Source organism: Limanda limanda, chromosome 11 (genome assembly GCF_963576545.1).
Source record: "Limanda limanda chromosome 11, fLimLim1.1, whole genome shotgun sequence".
NCBI lineage: Eukaryota > Metazoa > Chordata > Actinopteri > Pleuronectiformes > Pleuronectidae > Limanda > Limanda limanda.
The window spans coordinates 23,808,672-23,830,004 of record NC_083646.1 but is presented as its reverse complement, the minus strand read 5'-3'; the positions used below and the strand labels follow the sequence as shown (position 1 = coordinate 23,830,004).

Below are 21,333 nucleotides of genomic sequence, written 5' to 3'. Positions count from 1 at the left end.
TATTTCTTTTCAGTCTCTGGCCAAACACATCAACAAAGTACCACCACAAGTTAATTTAGTTTTTTTTACCATTTTCTTTTTATTAAACAATAAGTACACCAATACAAGTCATCAACAACATCGACAACCAGAAATAAAAAACGAAAAATGAAAAACCTGCTGTCATGTCAAGTCTGTGTCAACTGCCATAGAGTCCACTTCCTCCATTTACTGTCCATCCGTGGTCCTGTTAGCCGTAGCCTGTGTGTCAGTCTTTCCATAATATTTATTTCCCCCATTGTGTCCACCCAATGGGTCTGAGTGGGTAGACACAAGTTAATTTTTTAATTCAAAAAGATAAGGACACTCTAAAACACAGATATATTGTATCACCGAACTCCAAAATCTTTGAATTCCTCACATTCCCACAAACAGTGATATAAAGTACCTTGATGGATATTGCACTTATATCATTGATCAGGAATATTAGGATCAAATTTGTTTAACTTCACAGGGGTGATGTACGTTCTCATTATCCAATTATATTGTATTAATCTCAGTCGTGTGTTAATGGTTTGTGTATGTACCTTTGAACATATTTTACCCCAATCCTCCACTGAAATGTCCTCTTGTAGGTTCCCTAGCCACTGCTGTCTCTTACTTTCAGTTTTCTTTACGGTTTTCCACCATTATGTTATATAATTGAGTAACCAGCCTTTCGCTGAAACAAGTTTTTGTAGAAAATATCTCGTGTCTCGTATCTCTGTGGACATTGGGGGTTGTTACATTACATTTCATTTAGCTGACGCTTTTATCCAAAGCGACTTACAATAAGTCCATTCAACCCTGAGGGTACAAACCAAGAACAACAAGAATCAAGACAGTACAATTTCTTCGAAATAAAGCAAAACTACAAAGTACTATAAGTAAGTGCCATTTTAGTGCTAACAAAGTGTTAGTTTCAAAAGTGGTTAGTTTTTTTTTTTGTTTTTTTTTAAATTTATTTATTTTTTATTCAAGGTACAGTCGGAAGAGGTGTGTTTTTAGTTTTCGGCGGAAGATGTGTAAACTTTCAGATGTCTGGATGTCGAGTGGAAGCTCATTCCACCATTTAGGAGCTAGGACAGCAAACAGTCGTGATTTTGATGAGTGTTTAGCTCGCAGTGAAGGAGCAAAGAGTCGTTTAGCTGAAGCAGAGCGGAGTGAACGTGCTGGTGTGTAGTGTTTGACCATGTCCTGGATGTAAACTGGACCTGATCTGTTTACAGCATCGTATGCGAGTACTAGTGTTTTGAACCGGATGCGGGAAGCCACTGGTAGCCAGTGTAGGGAGCGGAGGAGCGGAGTAGTGCGAGTGAATTTAGGTTGGTTAAAAACCAGTCGAGCTGCTGCATTCTGGATGAGCTGCAAAGGTCGGATGGCAGTAGCAGGTAGACCTGCCAGGAGGGAGTTATAGTAGTCGAGGCGTGAGATGACCAGGGCCTGGACCAGAACCTGCACCGCCTTCTGAGTGAGAAGGGGGCGTATTCTCCGGATGTTGTAAAGCATGAATCTACAGGACCGCGTTGTTGCAGTAATGTTGGTAAAAAGGGAGAGTTGGCAGTCGAGTGTCACACCCAGGTTCCTAGCAGTCTGAGTGGGGGTCAGCACGGAGTTGTCAAAGTTAATAGTCAGGTCATGGGTGGGAGAGTTTGTCCCTGGAAGGAAAAGTAGTTCAGTCTTGTCAAGGTTAATCTTCAGGTGGTGAGCGGTCATCCACTGAGAGATGTCAGTCAGACAGGCAGAGATTCGTGCTGTTACCTGTGTTTCTGATCGGGGAAAAGAGAGGATTAGTTGGGTGTCATCAGCATAGCTATGGTAGGAAAAGCCATGTGAGTGAATGACAGAGCCGAGAGTGTTGGTGTACAAAGAAAAGAGGAGAGGACCCAGGACAGAACCTTGAGGGACCCCAGTAGTGAGAGGACAAGGTTCAGAAACAGATCCTTTCCAAGTTACCCGATAAGTGCGTTCATTGAGGTAGGAAGAGAGCAGGCAGAGTGCAGAGCCTGAGATACCCAGGTCCTGAAGGGATGAGATCAGGATCTGGTGGTTCACTGTGTCAAATGCAGCAGAGAGGTCTAGAAGGATAAGGACAGAGGAGAGAGAAGCTGCTCTAGCAGTGTGAAGTTGCTCAGAGATAGCAAGGAGGGCAGTCTCAGTTGAGTGACCTGCCTTGAAACCAGACTGGCGAGGGTCAAGAAGATTATTGTGGTTCAGATAGGAGGAGAGTTGATTAAAGATCGCTCGCTCGAGAGTTTTGGAAACAAAGGGAAGAAGAGAGACAGGTCTGTAGTTATTTACTGCAGACCGGTCGAGGGTGGGTTTCTTCAGGAGAGGATTTACTCTTGCCTCCTTCAGAGAATTAGGAAAACAGCCATTTGAGAGGGAAGTATTGATAAGATGAGTAAGAAAAGGAAGAAGGTCAGGAGCAATAGACTGGAGAATGTGAGAAGGGATGGGGTCAAGGGGGCAGGTGGTCGGGCGGGCAGAGGTTACCAAGGTCAGAACTTGATTGGGAGACAGAGGGGTGAAAGAGGAGAGCGAAGGGGATGAAGATGAAGTTGATGGAAGTGTGGTTCTAGAAGGAGGATCAGAAAAAGAAGATCGTATGTCATCAATCTTTTTTGTAAAGTAGTTGACAAAGTGGCTTGGTAGAAGGGAGGAGGGAGGAGGGGGACTGGGGGGGTCGAGGAGGTTGGAAAAGATGGAGAAGAGTTTTTTGGGGTTAGAAAATGAGGATTGAATAGTAGTTTGGTAAAAAGTGCTTTTGGCTGTGGAGATAGAGGCAGAAAAAGAGGAGAGAAGAGACTGATAGGCGAGCAGGTCGTCCAGGTGTTTAGATTTCCGCCATTTCCTTTCTGATGCTCGCATAGTGGCTCTGTCAGCACGCACCGAGTCAGACAACCACGGAGCTGGGGAGGACTGGCGGACCTGTCGTGACATAAGAGGGCAGAGAGAGTCAAGAGAGGAGGACAGAGTAGAAAGGAGAATGTCTGTGGCAGAGTTAGGATGCATGAGTGAGAAGGAGTCAGTGGAAGGGAGAGCTGACAAAACACAGGATGCTAGAGAGGCAGGAGAGAGGGAACGAATGTTGCGACGGACAGGTACAGACTCTGTTGATGTGGTAGGGTTGTTGTTTTGAGATAGTGGGAGAGAGTAGGAGATAAAGAAGTGGTCGGAGACATGAAGTGGAGTTACAGTGAGGTTAGATGTTGAGCCTTTTCTGGTGAAAATATAGTCAAGGTGGTTACCGGCTTTGTGAGTAGGAGGGGAAGGACTGAGTGAGAGAGCAAAAGAAGACATTAAAAGTAAAAGATCAGATGACTTGTCTGTCTGGATGTTAAAGTCACCCAGGAGGATAAGTGCAGGGCCATTTTCTGGGAAGTTTGAAAGGAGAATGTCTAATTCCTCCAAGAAATCTCCCAAAGAACCTGGTGGACGGTAGAGAACCACAATAGTTAATTGTACCGGATGAGTAACTGTCACAGCATGAAATTCAAAACTGTTGTTGCACTGAATTCTTTAAGCATGTCAGAATAAACCTTCTTAGTTGTAAATACTCAAAGAAGTGTTTCTGTGGTACGTCGTATTTTGCTTTCAGCTTGTCAAACGACATTCGAGTGTTGTTCTTATAGAGATCTAGTAGTTTAACTATGCCCTTGCTAAACCATGCTTTTAACCCCATGTCATTCTTAGCCGGGCTAAAGTGTTCATTGCCCCAGGTAGGTGAAAGACGGGACAACACTGGGAAAATCTCCAAGATATTTATGCACTTCATGCCAGACAGCAATGGTGTTTTTCACAAAGGGATTAACTGTGTTATTTCTTAGTTTCTTAATGGGAGCAGAGTATAAAAAGCTATCCAGCGTCAAAATATAACAGCCCTCAATTGTGCAGACCAGAAGTACCTACTCCATCGACCTCTTCTTCGGACTTGACTTGTTTACCTTATTCCAGATGTTGATAGTCAGTTACAGAGCCGGTCACAGATTCGTCATTTTCACAAAGTGCCTGTGAGTGAAGTGCGGTGATCTACTGAAGGTCTCGTTGAAATAAAAATCCTACAAAAACCCTTCACCAGTTAATGTGTCCGTGTCAGCATCACGTTGAGAGAGCAATATAAATCAAATGGTTAAGAAAAAATAAAATAGTACAAAAATCTGAAACGGGACCAGCATGGCTAAATATGTACACACACTGGTGTATGGAAAAGTCATAGATAAACTGTGTTTATAGATATATAACTTATATATTATTTGAAGTTTATAAACAGTCTTTAAGTGTGACTGTATATAAACATTTCATATAAACTTAACTTATATATTATTTTAACTTTATAGACAGTATGTATGATGTGTTTAATTACCATACATGTATACACAGAACAATTTATAGGGTAAATTATAAGATCTTGATATACATTTGTAGCCTAAGTAATGCCACGGGCAATAGTTATAGGTGCATTAGGAACTTTGTTTTCGTTGTTAAGTTTTATCGGATAAAAGTAGAAGTGTAATGCATAACAACTATTAACATTTATTCAAGATTTAAGTATTATTCTTACAATTTTATAACCACTCCAATCAGTCTGCACACATCCGATAATTCCATGAACAATGCTACTCAGACAGTAGTTGTGGATGTGGAAAGGAGTCTGAAACAAATTTTTAAATCCATCTTTTACTTTGAGGCTCAATATATTTGTTCTGCCTGTATATTAGGATAACAAACATTTAATTATAGCATGGCTCTGAGCCACCTCCAAGCAAAATAATATAAAACAGTCAAAATAAACTAATTTTGTTTTATTTGAATGGGACAGATTACAGAAGAGAAAATACAAACTCTAGAATTGTTTCTAGCCTGAAAAAAAAGTACATTGTGTAAAACTGCTGTACAGGCAACCAGATCCTGACTGTTAATTCTCACAATATTCCATTGTATCCTCCCTTCTTGTTCTCTTATGTTTATTCTCCTACTGCGTGTTGAGGGACAGATGAAATTCAGGTGGGTAAGGATCAGGGACACTTCAGCCCCCCAGACAGATGTAATTGTTCTAATAGGCATTTGTATTGTTAGCATTTCAGTTTGTTTTGCCAGGTAATTTGTCACACTTGGTAATGCTGAAAAGCAGTTCCACTTTGCACAAATACTTAATTCAACAGTATTACATTTGTAAAGCGATGGTATTGATGTAGCAGCAGAAATGAGAAAGAAGAAAAGTGAAGGATTCAACGGTAGACATGAGACTTCACTCAGACCCCACATTCCTTTCTGTAAGCACAGCAGCCAACTGTCTCATGTCACATTTCACAAAGCCAATTAGTTATGAGACAACATCTGCCATCTCGCAGCCAATGAGTCAGGTAAATGAGCTTTAGAGTGGTAGCCAGGTCAGCTGCACACACACAAAAGCTATCTCTTTAGGTGAATAGCTGTGGACAAGTCTGATTCTATCATCTCACATTAATAATCTTGAATAAAGTCAAGGTATGAAAATATGAATAACCGTGGATTGTGTCATGAGACTGTTGGCTACTCTGCTGCTTTGTCTTTGTCTTGAAATGTGGCCAGCGAGCCCCCCGCACCAGGCAGGACCTGATCATGCGATGGCAGCAAGGTAGTCTTTCACCTCTGCTGGGGTGAGTCTTTTGAAGCCGGCCTCGTTGCAGATCCCCACCTCAATGTTCTCCTCTGTCATCTGACCCTCAAAACTCTCCTGTAACACAGAGATAGAGCAGTGTCAATGACTGAGAACAATAGTGGAGAGAAACAGTGTATAAGTAAGAGAGTCCAACCAAACTGGGGCTTTTTTTTAAATGAACAAACAACATACCTTCAATGTCAAGATGGCTGTGTGGATGGCATCTTCCAGTTCCAGATCATTGTTATACCTGGAGATGGAAAACAAAGAGTTCATCTACCAGTCACTGTTGTGGGTATCAAACCCAGCACATATGATCATAATCAACATTTGTACTTGTAACATGATCTTCAGGATTTAAAAATAAATTGATAATTGTAGACGCGTACCTTTTCTCAAGGAATGTTTTTCCATTAACGTAGTTCTTTCCCATGGCTGTGGCTTTCCATGCAAAATATGCACCCTGCCAATAAAGAAGAAAAAACTCTTTAGGCCATTAGGTATGTTATCGTCTGAAGTACAGAGAATTAAAAATAATATAATCTTCACATTAGAATCACTGCAGACGGAGGCCTACATCCACATTACTACATTCTAATTTAAAATTGCATCTCTGTTGCTATGTTCCCGCCTGTCGTCAACACTACTTGGAAGCACTGCTAGACCCATTTTAGGCTGGAAACTCTGGAGCTACAAAGACGTATGCATATGCAAAAATCCACATTGACTTTCTGGTTCTTGCGAGTCAGGACTCAACTGCCAGCAATGACAACATATACACTTCATCTCAGCAACAATTCCATCTCACTGTCATTCCAAAATACAAAATCCCTTCTCTTACTTTTCACCAGTCTCGTTCATATCGGGTAATTCTCCAAGTAAGCAACCCAGTGCAGAGTAGGAAATCTACTTCCTGTTTACACTGCCTTGTGTACGTGAATTGTGTTAGTATGGATAACTGATAGGGATTACTGATGGAGAGCTAAAACACTCATCTGGAAAAAGATTGATTTATTTTTAAAACCAAAATACATCGTAGAATGATGTAGCCTGAGGGTGAATGAGTAATTGCTGAGCACATTACAAACAGACAGGATCTGCATGTTATACACAGTATAACTAACAGGTTTGTGTGTCACCTCCTGGAAATGATCAGTTAACCCAAGACGAAATGAGTAGTTTATTCTTAAAAGCAATTCAGATATATTTTGATGTCAATTTCTTGAAAAATTACAGTTAAACTATTAGATAACCCTGAGCGGTTAATGGCACATTAACTGAGGACAAATATGATTTTTTTTAACAAATATTAACTTGAGTATGAAAAACACTTACAGAGGGGTCTGACTGGAACAGGAAGGGCTGACCTTCATCCCATCCAGCTATCAGCAATGATACACCAAATGGACGCACACCACTGAAATAAGACCACAAGGTAAATATTCTGACTGAACATTGACGTATCTACATATTCGTGCATCTTAGTTAATACACACCCAGACTGTGTGTACTCCTGCATTACAGAGGCAACTCTCTGGACAAGCTGGCCTGTGGGAATTGGCTCCTGGTAAACCAGGGAGTACTGTTGCGCCAACTTCCGGGCTCGTCGCACTAGAACCCTGCAAAGAGAACACAACTCAATAAGCTTTTTGAATATGTGAGGTTAGGATGTCAGAAACATTAACTGGGCAGCTTCTGGATGTTTTCATGTACAAAGCCAACAAAGGCCTGAACTGCTTTTGTCAATCTTCTACACACAATAAATGGTTATATTTTATTCTTACAACCACTAAGCATGAAACTCATCAATGTCATAAGTGCCTATAATGAATCTGTAGTATAGCATGGAATGCATGGCTGCAGCCGTACTCGCCACAGAGTTTGATTGTATATATGTTAACAATCTATCAAAAAGGAGCCTGTGGAATGTGATTTCTTGCTAAGAGCAGATGCTGGTTACAGTCACTTGCCAAGAGCTTCGGCCAAGAGCTGCATTTACAACACAAAAGGTTATAAAATGCTGTGGTCTAGTTTTTTCTAGATAATAGAGGCTAGCCAGGATAGAACTAGTTGTTTAGCAAGCTAACTTCAGTAGAAGAAAAATAAACCGATAAAAATAGACATAACCAAAAATGAAAATCTGTGTTGCTTTCTACCACTGGAGACAGCTGTGGTGACAAAGGGAATGAAGTTTGCTTCTGCACCTTTCCTGCTAGTAACTAATTTAACTAGTATCACTGGCTATGTAGCAACAATAGTTACTGGCATACAGCCTATTTAAGCTCAAGTCACTGAAGAAACACATAATACTGCCAGTAGTACAAACTCTACACCACCGGGAAAATACCAGCCATCAATAGCTGTCTGTAGACTGGAATATCAATAAAAATACTTTATGGTATGCTTTGCAAATATTTTAACAATGGACAATTTGCTTAAAATTGCATAACCTAAAAAATATAAATTTACATCACATGGGATAAGACTAGGAATAGTTTTGTTGTAGCTGCTAATGAACAATGTTCTTTTTCATGTTTTTCTGTATTGAAATTTAGAAGCTAATGGACATCACATAGAAAGACACTTGTCTGAAGTTAGAAAACAAAGACAATCTGCTTGAGACTACCCACCTGTAGTCAGGCCCCATGCCACTGTAGACCATGCCTATGTGCTTAGTGATGGGCTCCACTTTATGGACACTCTGCTCATCATACAGAATGGACTTCTGTTTCTTCTCTGTTGCCAGGACAACGCCATTGGAAGCTGAAAATCAATGAGAATACCACAGTTAATGTACGCACAAATCCAAACTAGTGGTAATATTTGTCTAACTTTCTAACTAATGAAATTAAATATAATGCAGCCCCTAAGGAATGCCCCTAAGGAAAACAGCTTCAGTGTGTCAGGGTAACTCACCGACTTGTGCAGATACATGACAAGGCTTTGTTTGTTATGACAAAATGCTGTTGAAATATAGAATTAACTATAGCGTTAAATTACTAAATTAGCGTTTTGAGTTTTGTTTTTAAGGTTGAAAATTCCTTACTGGTAACCGCTGCCACATTTAAGCTTACGTCACACTGCCATCGGCACCTGGACTTTAATCCAGGTCAAAACAAATTTCTCCAAAGCAGTGACACTGTCCAAAATCATTTACATCCAATTTCTGTAATAAAAAAACACCCCAGTAATGAATGTTGCTGCAGATTGTCATCCTTTCTGCTAACAGTCTAATGTAACGTATGTGGTTTATTGTCCAATATAATTACCGATGTATATATAAAGCATTTTCTGTATTTAATCAAAAAGCTGTCAAAAACCATCAAAGGCCAGTGGCGCAGATTTGACCCAAACCCAGTATATTAAGATCCACGATTTCCAGGAGTTCTTACCTTTGATGCCAACTGAGGGAGCTCCGGCTGCTACAGCTGCCAGTGCATATTCAATCTGGACCAGTTTCCCCGAAGGGCTGCAGGAAGAAACACAGAGAAGGAAATGACGTTTATATGCTGCAGAGCGGAGGAGAAAATTACTTAATTTAATGCAGAATCACCAACAACTTGATTCTGAAATCCGGAATTAGCGCAAGCCATTTCCACAGGCGAAATTGAAAGCAAAAGCTAAAACAACTGACTCATGTGAGCTACGTTAGCACTAGCTAAACAGACACTTTCCTCTAGCATGAAGCACCGAGCCGTTTCAGTCTGTTCGGTTATTGGCTCAAAAACAAAACATTTTCAATTTTTTTAATTATCTACATCAGGGAGAGTAAAGATAAGAGCGTTTCATTTAGAAACCTGTTAGCCGCCATGCTAGCAGTTAGCCGATTCATTGCAATGACAGTGCATCAACTACAGCGGCTCCCGAAACCCTCTCCCCAGATTGAAACAGAGATATGTGCACACATTTGATCAAACTGTTTAAGTGTCGTCATCACTATAGGCAGCACTTTTATGTGTCTTTTTCATTTTATGATCATTTTAACAAAGTTTACCTAAATGTGGTGAGGGAGAAACTGTAGCCTCGTTCCGCCATCTTGTTCGTCTTCCTCTTCTTCTTCTTCTACTGTGACTGAGCTGTGAGTTGTAAAGCTGCTTCAGTGTGTTTACCGCCGCCTATAACGACTGAGCACCTCTCGTGATGCTACCAGAAGCTGAAGCATTACGTCTTAAAACAGATGAAATGACAGGTTTTACTAAAGGAAAAGCTTCTCCTTATAATTAGGTCTTAGTCTTATGAGATTGAAATTCTATTTTTAGATCAAATATTTTTTGATTAAAATTCATATTTCGTTTTCGTAATGGTTCATTATTATAATTTACATTATAACATGAATGCAACACAATTGTTGTTACAGTAAGATATTAATAATAAATCAATGTTAGTTGTACAGTACGTCCATATCAATTTATGAGCTTGAAATGAAATAATACAAAATAATTCAAAATAAATCAAATGTACTCTTACTACAACATTTGTAAAAACATCTGTACATATAAATAGGAATATTCCAATTGGAAGACATAGAATAAACTTTTTTAGAACAAATATCTATGGAACTGTTACTGATCAGAAGATAACCTATGAAGAAAAAAACGCATTTAGTTTAAACTATCTTGACAACAAACTTGATTTGGTTTATGTTTTGTTATGTTGTTACTGGGAAGTCGTAATTTGGTAGTTGACCAGCAGATGGTAGTGAATCACCAAAAGCCGTCTTGTCTTCCGGAAACAAACAGAAGAAGAAGTTTAGCGTGTTGTCGCCGTGTAGTGACGTCATCCGACTGAGTGACCGAGAGCTGTCTGACATGTTGAGAGAAGAAACGTGCTGGCAGATTTAAAGATGAATCTAGCGGCTCTAGTGACCAGCCTCAGATGCTCTTTGCTGCGCATCGAGAGCAGACTCCTGCAGGCGGCCGGATTAGACCCTCATCTGGGTGAGTCCCCCAGCCTGGAGATCTGGACATTCACTAAACCTAACGGATCAGTGACAAGAGAAGATACATGTTTGTGTTTTGATTTTCTCCTGTGTGCAGCTCCGGCTCTGGCAGTCAGTGGTCCCAGCTTCCTGCCTCAGCTCCGGCCTCAGGAGGAGCAGGAGCAGCCCTCCGCTCTGCAGGACAGCATCATGTGGATGGCAGCGCCGAAGAAGAGACGAACCATAGAGGTCAACCGCACCAGGAGGAGAGCTGACAGCAACCTCCTGAAAGTTAAGGTACACCGGATCAGGCTTGAGCTACATCTCCTCCAAGAGGCTCCACCCACTCATAATTCAATTTGTTTATTGTACAAACAGAAGGAACCCGACGGAGTATGATGGTGTTCATAACAAAGTTCTTAGTGGGTGTACAGTGTGTCCATGTACAGAGTGTATATACTATCAGTCAAAAGTTTGAGAACACCCACATTTCAAGGTGCGATTTGACTGTCTATTGAAATATCAGCAAGTCCAAGTCCCCTGAATATCCTTAAAGGGATAGTTCACTCAAAAATGTAACTTCACTCATCTACTCACCACTATGCTGATGGGGGGGTTGGGTGGAGTGTTTGGGGCTCGTTTATTTTTTACCTATAGTATGTGAAGCACTTTAAGCTGTATCTCGTCTATGAAAGGTGCTATACAAATCAAGTTCATTATTATTTTATGTGTATATCACAGAATATCTGTGGCAATTCTGAGCGGGCAATTAAGGTTATAACAACAATTAAGACTAAACTAAACTGTTGTGTTTAGGACCCCTGTTGTTAAATGGGACTGATGATGCACATTATTTCATTAGCACTTACATCATTTTGGAATAAAGAGATCAGGACACCTCTAATAATAATCCACTAAATTTTACCTTTTGAGACTTAGTTTGTACAGAAGTTGTTTCAATAACTGCATTTATCAGTGTTGGGGACCAAGCAGCGAGCTAATGAGGAAACAGGAGTCGTAAATGAAAGACGTGGGTTTTTATTTACTGTTGCTCTGACATATCTTGATCCACATCTTCCCTCTCTTTCTTTCTCTTTCTCTCTCGCTATCTCTCCCAGACAAACATCGAGCCGTGCTTGGAGTGTGGTCACTTGAAGCAGAAACACGTCCTGTGCGGTGTCTGTTACGCCAAGGTGTGCAAGGAGACCGGACGGATTCGTCAACAGATCCAAGCGATGGAAGGAGGCCCGCTGAGGGCGCCAACAGTGGAGTCGATGGTGCTGTACGAGGGCGAGACACCAAACCAGCAGGACAAAGACAAGAGGATAGTGGAGAGGGCCAGGAAGAGGCCGGCCTGGTTCAGCTATTGATGTCTTTTTTGATACAGTGAATGGCACATTTTGTCTTGGCTGTTATTCAGTAAATGAATAACTGATATAATTCATCAGAGGAGATACAGTTTTACTTAAATCTGTGACAATGCTTTATCATGAATATGTTGGTGGAAAAATAATCTAAGATTTAGATACAACTACAGTCTTTTGAGTTTGTGCAGCGGAACATCATTGTTCCTTTTGTGTTTTTGTTTGAATTGTTTATCAGACTTGATGGCAGTTTGAGAGAAATTTACTGTAAATTTGAATGTGTGATAATAAAGCCATTGTTTGACTAAAGTCTTTTATGTTTGTTCTTTCTTTACGTTTGAAATAATAAGTGAGCTCTAGTAACGGCTGCATTACTGAAACTAGAATGACTCAGCAGAGCGCATACCTCAGTCAAGGCCCAAGAGTCCCCTTCAATTCAATCAGATTACACCAAATTATCAAGGCTCTTTGCTTGGCCTCTTCACAATATACATGCTACCACTTGGTCAAATTATCCGTCACCATGGACTTAGTTTCCACTGTTAAGCTGAGGACACTCAGTTATATCTCAGCACCAAACCCTCCACCCAACTTCCCCCACAGTCCCTTGTCAACTGCCTCCATGGCATTAAATCCTGGATGTCAGCCAATCTTCTCAAACTTAACAACAGTTAAATAGAGCTCTTGGTTGTGGCTCCCAAGGGCCTCCCCCAGAGGGTGGGGGACTTGCTTATCACTGTGGAGGGCTCTACCATCTGCCCATCCTGTGATGTCCGCAACCTGGGAGTTATCCTGGACTCCATCCCTAATTCTTTAATCCCACATCAAGTCTGTCACCAAAAACTGCCATCCACCACCTCGAAATCATCTCCAGACTCCAACCCTAACTTTCAGACTCTGTTGCTGAAATGCTCATCCATGCCCTTATCACCTCCTGCCTGGACTACTGCAATGGAGTTCTGTGTGGGGTACCCAACAAAGCCCTGGAAACGTCCCAGTACATGCAGAACTCCGGGTTCTCACCTGTTCCAAGCCCTGGCAACACATCCAACCCTCATCCATCTTCACTAGCTGTCAGTTAAATCCTGGTGTGAGTCCAACATACCCACTGCCTCAGTCACACAATCATACACCCTCTGATTAAGTTTCACTGTTAGTTTGAAGAAACTCAGTGTTGGTAAGTTCTACACAGCAAACGTGTTTGACTCCCACCCTCCTTTATTTTTGTCCATCATAACAAAAATAAAAACAGTATCTGGGCGCACAGCTGTTCAACTCAAGACTCTTTCGTTGTCAAATCTAACTGTCTCTTTATTGAAGTAATGCATTCGGCGGGCTTTTACTTTGAGTGGTGACAAGAATTTGTCACTCATAAACATTGTTTTTTTAGCTCTCAGCATGAATCTGGCCAAGGTACTTGAATGGCTTTGGATGAATGTGTTGGATTACTGCTGTGAGTCAGTGATCTGTTCAGCTGTCTCCTTCCTGCAACGTGTGAGAGACATCTGAGGGGTGGGAGGATATTAACTCTGAAGTAATGGTGTGACCCCTGGATCCATCTTAATCAAACAGATTAGTCATTTTATACTTCTGTCAACACACACACACACACACACACACACACACACACACACACACACACACACACACACACACACACACACACACACACACACACACAAACACACACACACACACACAAACACACACCCACACACACACACACACACACAAACACATACACAGACACACACACACACACACACACACACATAAACACACAAACACACACACACACACACACAAACACACACACAAACACACAAACACACACACACACACACACACACACACACACACACACACACACACACACACACACACACACACACACACACACACACACACACACACACACACACACACACACAGAGGGTAAGTTCGAGGCCACTTTGTCTCTATGTTTCTACCTCGGTATACCTTTGGTATAAGTTTAAATACAGGAAATAACTGAAGACTTTTGCAACTTCAGTGGTTCAATGTATGAAGTCAGTGAGGATTCACACTCAACTTTCATCTGGATTCATGTGGTCGGCCCACGTCATGGAAAGAGCTAAAGCTCCATTTCAAATGAACACCAACCTTCAGGATGTTTTGCGTGAGGACATTCACTACATTCACCACAATGTGATCCAGACGAGTAAAAATAGAAACAAGACTCGATATTTAAGACGTTGCCAACACACACAAATCTCAGACTACTTGATACACAGAGACACACACATTGGCGAGGACACATTCTTTTCCTATGAGATTTGTTATAAAAGTCAAGTAGGATTTAGGTAATAAGTGAAAAAGGGGCATTTCTGGGGCAGACGGACAATAACTGATGTCCACGCTCTTGACACGAAATAACCATGCACTGTGTCAGCAGAGGAGGCTGCTACCTGGTGAATTCCCACTGTGATATTCACGAGGACAACAAGTGGAGGAAGGAGAGCCTGCAAGTATGTTGGCTGAGCCTGATTATTGAAACAAGACCACAATACAAGTAGGTTGATCTCATGAATTCAGCTTTATTCTGTCCATTATGAAGTTTGTTTGGCATTTGTAGATTTGTATGGTCCAGTGTTCAGTATGATGTGGGATGAAGGTAAAGCAGAATGTACCTGCTCAGTTTAGACCAAGAGTGATTCACACAAAGTATGTTTGAAAACTGCTGCTGTTCTGCCTTACTTTGGTTGAAAATTACTCTTCATAACCTGATTGTGATATTAATGCAGGGTTATACGTCATCTATGGACCCCTACGTGATAGAAAATATTTCAGGGACGCATTCATGCATATCCCTTGGAATCATTCCACACTTAGTTGTGTGGAAAACAAGACCCCAAAAAAGTCTTGGAAAGATATTACACATGTATTGAAAGTATTTTCACATTATTATTATTATTTTTCATGTCAACACAGAATACAACAATTTTGTGTGAATCTATAAACCTTTCAAGAATCCCATGGCAGTGTGTCAGGCCCCATTTGAGAACCCCTGTTATATGTTGCCAGTAGCTGCAAGGAAAACACTGAAGATATGTGATGAGGTCATAAATCCTACCAACATCAGAATCTCAACTAACCAAGAGCAGTAAAGCAGCCGTTTTACATTAAAGATTAAAAATCATCAGTCTGGTGTTTGTATTATGTTCCAGGCTGAAACTGTCAGAGACAGATAACATCCGCAGAGAGAGTTACCAGCTCCAACAGGTGGTGCACTTCATGGTCCAGAGGGGCTCCAGTCAGACAGTGATGGTGGGCACTCTCAACGGAGCTACGAAAGAGCACCACCTACCTGTCCTCCACACCAGCAGGGACCCAGGTCCTGCCAGAGCCTCCTCTGGCTGCACAGTGGAACAGCCAGCCACACAAGAGCAGGTGAAAGATGAGTTGAACAAGCAGGAAGTGACTGACACAAACCAAGACCTCAGAAAGCCAATCAGAGTGAACTTCAGAGCTTCCAGCCTGATGTCCTCTCCAAGAGAAATCTCTCATCGTGCCCAGAGGAGGGAGTGAAACGAGGAGGTGAAGCCAAAGGAACATCAGAAACTGCGGCACAAAAATTACAACATAACATTTGCTCTGGTTGTTCACATGCTGGTATCTGTACGTTAATATTTGCTTTAAAGTTGCATGGAATATCTACACTGTGTTCAAATAAAACAATCAGACACTTTAACGTGTATAAAACTTCTGCACAACACATCTTCTGACTTAGTATTTCAGTATCATCCAAATAGGAGTCTTAGAAAAAAATGTTTCTTTACTTTTAGAAGTTATTATGTTAGAAGTGAATTGCTTGATTTAATTTGTCATAATTAAAACACTAAAAAGCTGTGAAATATGTTGTATTGTTTGTGGGAATAACACATTCTGAAGTTATTCTTTTAAGATATCTGTTATGCCCCAGGAAACTACATATTTTTCTTATTTTCAGTGATTTCCATTAAAAGCTCCATGAAAATGCGCTACTTGTTTATATTAATCAATAAAATTGTCACATTAGAGAAAAAACTATTCATAAATGTGCATACATAATCTTTGTATGTGACTATAAATATGAGTATTAATGTGTCAGTTCTTTCTTTGCATTCCTTTTGCACAGTTTATAAAATGCAGAATTAGTTTCCATGTCACTACTGTGCCATTCTTAAGAGAACAACTGCAATGACAGCACCTCCTTGTGGTAAAATAAAAACATTGTAAAGAGACCCCCACAAAAGTTGCTATTATACTCGAAATACATCAGTACTTTTGAAAGTCTGAGGTGAAAAGCTGAATAACCTAGAGGAGTAATATAAAATGTATTCGAATAATTGAACTCACCAAGCTAGATTTCAATAAACAATCAATTACAGGCCTTCAGTGTGTTTTATATTTTATTTTTTCTGTAGCAGTGCAATGAGTTTCAGTACCAAGCACTACTTTGTGATATTTTCCCCTAAAATTCACATGCACCTGAAATAGTCCTCTCTCCCTTCTGATAGTCTAAATACTCCCACAAAACCAGACTGAAGACGGAAACTGTCCCACAACTGTCCATCAACATATAAAAACCAAGTATCAACACATGCCAAAGCACTGGCAGACTTTACCATGTTTTACTAATGTTGCCAGTGTGTTTTAAATGTGTGCCTGTTTTTGATTTAATGGAGGTTCTTAAATCAAATTTTCCTGATGAGAATTTTTTTTCTCTGCGTGTTACCTGGGATGACATGCAACATTGTTTTAAGCCATTAGTTCATACCAATGACAGAAAGAGCAATTTTCCCACACTTACTCACCTGGAAGTGATTCATGGCCCCCCAGACGACCTCAGTAAAATGAACACAGAATTTCCGACCACCTTTTCCAAGGATATAAATAGAAAAAATAAACCTGTATATATAGTCAAACAATGGTGGAGTATCCAATATGGATATTAACAGAGAGCTCCTAATGCATATTTGTGATTGTAGGTTTTCCCACAGTTGATTTAAAGCTAATGACTCTTATCTGGAGCATCTGAAGTAATGTCGATGTTGTTAAACCTGACAGAAGTTCTCCTCTTTTCTAAACTCTGAGATGAAGGATGGAACTTTCAGATGCTGAATATGATCTTGCAGAGATTATCTTGTGTGTTTCCATAACATCCCTGTCAAGTAAGGATAATTCCTCAGAATGAACAATACATGTTCATTTTCAGTGCTCTTCAATAGTCAAATGAAAAACACCAGCCTTGTCTTTTGTCACTTTGTGTCAAGCTGGATTTTCCCTCCTAATATGGCTTCCTCAGCTTTCTTGTGTTTCTGGACAGTGACCTGCAGCTGCCAGTACTTGAGATACACCCACATGAGGCTTCCGTTCTTCCTCTTGTCAATGTTAAGCAGGTCAGCGCAATGCTTATCTCTCTTAAAAATGTCCATCAGGTCAGACTCTAGGTCTAGTTCTGCCCCGATGGGTTCTTTCACGACCTTCAGAAGCATGTTCTTCTCCATCTCCAGCCGCTGATCTCGAGGTTGGATGAGGGAACAGTAGGCATTCTGGCGTTCCAAAAGGTGAGCCTCTAACTCCTTCAGGGTGGCTGTGGCTCTCTGGCACCAGTCCTGCTCTCGCTCCAGGGCATGATGCAGCACAGCACCCGCAGCTCCGGACTTTACCAGCATTTGCTTGTCTTTCTCCAAGGCCTCTCGCTCCTTGTAAGAGAGAAGAAAGAGCTTTGCTTATAGAGAAGAAGTTTCAGGTTAAGTAGGAAAAGTGAACAATATCAGAACTGGAGGGCCAGTTGAAGGGGGAGTTTTTACCTGTTGTAGCTGTTTTCGCTCTTCCATCAGCTGCTGGCTCTGTGAGATCATGGCCTGTTTGTAGCCTTTCACCCTCTGTTTCTCCTTCTCTAGCTCCAGCTCTAGTTTAGCAGCTGCCCTGCGCCTCTCTGTCAGGGTCTCCCTGTACCGTGTCTCCATCTCATCTCTCATGGTGGACACATCCTCGTCATACTGGGCTCTGACCTTCTGGATCTCCCTCTGAGACTCTCTGGTCCAGATCCAACCTGTTGGGGTGGTGGGAGATAGGATGAGGGAGTGAGAAGATATCCCAAGTCCTGACCAACTGCAGCACCTAATACAGATTTTCTAAACCTGCTTAGCTCCAGGTTTTGAGCGACAGTAATGTGGCGACTGTATGACCTGAGAGTAAAAATGATCAAGCAATTAAATGATGAGCAAGAGTGCGTTTTGCCCCAAACTTGGCTTTGATGGAGCAGATATAAAACCTGATAACATTTGAAAAATTTTAACACCATAATAAGCCCTTTGTCAAGTACAACAGATGTGAAGGTTTATTGAAATCCCACAACTATGTGCACTGTCAAGCAGTGTTAATTTCGTTGACGATAACGAAAAATATTCGTTAACGCACCTTTTCCCATGACTAAGACGAGACGAAGACGTAACGAAAACGGATCTTTGAAAATAAAAACTATGACGAAATCTATTTTAATTTTTGTTAACGAGACGAGACGAAACAAAATGTTGGCGGTTGACACAGTTGGTTTCTACCGAGCTTCAGTTTCTGTGTCCTCCTCCAGTCTGATCTGCTTTCACTTTTTGTTTTCACATTTCGCCAACTAAAATATATAGGCTGCAGCTATATGTTTTTATTTATTTCAAAATAGGGTACTTCTTATTTCATACATTTCCCACAAATATGGGGATGACTCAAATAACCCTACATAGTTCTGCGTTTAATTTATTTCAAAGTAGGCCTACACTTGCCTGTGTATTTTCTTCTCCTCTTCATAAGCATTTGGTGTTTCCCTTTGTTGTTGTAACAGGTAAAAATAAATAAAATGTCAAGAGTTTTCTTTATTGTTGTTCTACAATTTCATAAATGCAATAACCTACAGATTAGTATAGTATAACTTTATATAACATTTTATCAGCTTTGTTATCAAATATGTTTTGCGGCTCCAGACAAATTTTATTTGGGGGAAGAGGGGGCAAAATGGCTCTTTTGATAGTAAAGGTTGCCGACCCATGCTATAGACCTATAGGAGGGATATCTAATGGACAACCTAAGTACTGAAAGCTAGACTAGTATGCAGTTGTAGACACAACACAGGGGGTCCCTGGACCTGAGAAGGGAAGATAAGGAGTTAATGTGGCTATTAAATGTGACTAAAACTAGACTAAAATGTAATTCGTTTTCGTCGACTAAAACTAGACTAAAATGTTTTGAGTTTCCGTCGACGAAAACTAGACTAAAACTAAGAAGGATAAAAATGACTAATTGTGACTAAAACTAATATGCATTTTCGTCTAAAGACTAAGACTAAGACTAAATCAAAAATAGCTGCCAAAATTAACACTGCTGTCAAGATATCTCCCAAACTACAGCCAGAGACAGACTATCAGTTGCAGTTTTATTACAGCCTGCGAATATCTTGACTGAAAGAACTACAACAGTCAGAGACCTTACAAATCAAGCACACTGCCAAAACACTTCTCTTAAAAAAAATGTGTAGCAAAACAGAAGTAGTGTTAAATGAACATTGACATTTCACATTATAGACTATAAAATGTAAATAATATTAAGACCTACCTAATCATAGTTAAGACCTAGTTTCTAATATTTTAACATACTACAACTATTAAAAGCCTAAAATTCGGATGACTTAGCATTTTTTTTAAATTTTTGGACGAAGCAGACCATGCAGAAATCCTGAAACTGCTTCTGGTTGCCTTGATGCCATTTTAAGTCTAGTGAGTTAAATGCTTAAGTTTTTCTTATAACCTGTAATAACAAAATCTCAACGTCAATGTCACACAATCGACAGAAATGAAAACATAACCTCCCTGGCCCAGTTAAAGGTTCAGTGTGTAGAATTTAGTGACGTCTAGTGGTGAAGTTGCATGTTGCAGGTGAATACCCCTCACCTCACCGTACCCCCCGAAACATGAAAGAACCTGTGGAAGCCTTCAGTTGTAATAAAAACTCAAAGGTGTTTAGATTATCCAGTTTGGGCTACTGTAAACAACATGGCGGCCTGCATAGAGAGGATCTGCTCCTGTGGTAAATATAAAGTTTATTAAATATAAGAAGGAGGGTGAGGTGAGGGGTATTCAGCTGCAACATGCCACTTCACCACTAGATATCACTAAATTCATTGTTTGTATAAATACATGAACACTCAACTCCTCAAAAGCTGTTTTCCTGTATTTGTTACCTCTACACACACTTACGAAATGCAGCAAGTCCCAGCATGGGGACCAGCAGGGCGTAGTTCCATTGGTTGCCATCCCCAGCCCCCGCCCCCCTTCCTCTGGCATCTGGTTGGATGTTCCATCTGGGGGGGTCATTCAAGTTGTTCATGGAGGCTGTCAATCACACACATACAAAAACACAGGGGGAAAAGGTATCAGTAATAATGGACATGTTTACATGCAGATTATGGGCAGATGGTGATGTTAAAATGTGCAGCACAGATTGAATGATGTTACTGAAGAAGCGCAGGTATCTCATTAACCCTTCTAACACTGATGCTAAAGTAACTAGCAGGAAGACACATGCCAGCAGCTGCAGGTATATACTGGTTTAGAGACATAAACATACAGGTATGATTATGAAGCTAACTGCGATGCCTCTCTTTGTCCAGCAGGGTCCATTGGTCTGGTTTCAGATTTACTGTGCACTGATATAAACAGAGCTGTGTTCGAAACAGTACGTGTGGCCTTTGCAAATTATGTTGCAAACATGAACTATGCATAAAAACATCATTAGCAATTAGCCTCGTTAGCATTCGCCAAAACACAGCAACAGCAAAACCAGTCTGGCGAGTCGGAAATTTGACAGCCCGTCTAACCACAATACGGCTACGAGCTAACATGCTAGCTAACATGCTAGCTAACACTTGGCTCGCTGGTGCATGCTCGCGGTAGCACTTGAATATAAACCTAACACGGGGCTCCACAGCTGTGAATTGTTTACAAGCAGCTAGTGGAGGACTGTTAGTTACACGGTGCTGCTTCTCACCTTGAAGGAAAAGTCTAGGTCACTTATATATTTGTTCCTCCTCACCCTGATTATACAAGTTTACACTTCAACTATACCAGGCGGGGGTCGTTCAGATGACTCGTATATTAAAAACAAACAAATTAAGTGCAGAAAATAGAGTCCTTATATGTGTAATACTATTTCAAGGTGCATTGGCAGTGCCTCTTTGGGTAGAATTAAGATTAGGAATTAATTTAGCGGAGAATCATTAGGTGCAACATATGCGACACCCCCATATCTAGAGAGTGGTTTGGTCCTGTGCAGCAGAATATCCCTTCCTCCGTCGTGTTTCAGGCTTGGTCCATCAA

At 40.8% G+C, this 21,333-nt stretch overlaps 4 protein-coding genes across 4 annotated transcripts; 2 read left to right on the top strand and 2 right to left on the bottom strand.

The window, feature by feature from the left end:
* Window positions 1-4,808: 4,808 nt before the first annotated feature.
* On the bottom strand, window positions 4,809-9,729 carry psma2a (proteasome 20S subunit alpha 2a). The gene is made up of 8 exons (XM_061080564.1): window positions 9,657-9,729; window positions 9,055-9,131; window positions 8,293-8,425; window positions 7,159-7,281; window positions 6,998-7,079; window positions 6,052-6,125; window positions 5,855-5,912; window positions 4,809-5,737 (listed from the first exon to the last, which is right to left on the bottom strand). Exons 1-8 carry the CDS (start codon window positions 9,695-9,697, stop codon window positions 5,621-5,623), a joined length of 705 nt encoding a protein of 234 aa, XP_060936547.1. The 5' UTR covers window positions 9,698-9,729; the 3' UTR covers window positions 4,809-5,620.
* Window positions 9,730-10,421: 692 nt separating this feature from the next.
* Window positions 10,422-12,253, top strand: mrpl32 (mitochondrial ribosomal protein L32). Its single transcript, XM_061081292.1, has 3 exons — window positions 10,422-10,599; window positions 10,699-10,877; window positions 11,699-12,253. Exons 1-3 carry the CDS (start codon window positions 10,506-10,508, stop codon window positions 11,948-11,950), a joined length of 525 nt encoding a protein of 174 aa, XP_060937275.1. The 5' UTR covers window positions 10,422-10,505; the 3' UTR covers window positions 11,951-12,253.
* A 2,108-nt stretch (window positions 12,254-14,361) lies between these two features.
* On the top strand, window positions 14,362-15,511 carry zmp:0000000930 (uncharacterized). Its single transcript, XM_061080512.1, has 2 exons — window positions 14,362-14,495; window positions 15,151-15,511. The coding sequence occupies exons 1-2, from the start codon at window positions 14,362-14,364 to the stop codon at window positions 15,509-15,511; spliced, it is 495 nt and encodes a 164-aa protein (XP_060936495.1).
* An 850-nt stretch (window positions 15,512-16,361) lies between these two features.
* LOC133013565 (coiled-coil domain-containing protein 127-like) lies at window positions 16,362-21,063 on the bottom strand. The gene is made up of 4 exons (XM_061080543.1): window positions 21,005-21,063; window positions 20,215-20,349; window positions 17,779-18,023; window positions 16,362-17,670 (listed from the first exon to the last, which is right to left on the bottom strand). The coding sequence occupies exons 2-4, from the start codon at window positions 20,342-20,344 to the stop codon at window positions 17,224-17,226; spliced, it is 822 nt and encodes a 273-aa protein (XP_060936526.1). The 5' UTR covers window positions 20,345-20,349; window positions 21,005-21,063; the 3' UTR covers window positions 16,362-17,223.
* Window positions 21,064-21,333: the final 270 nt, after the last annotated feature.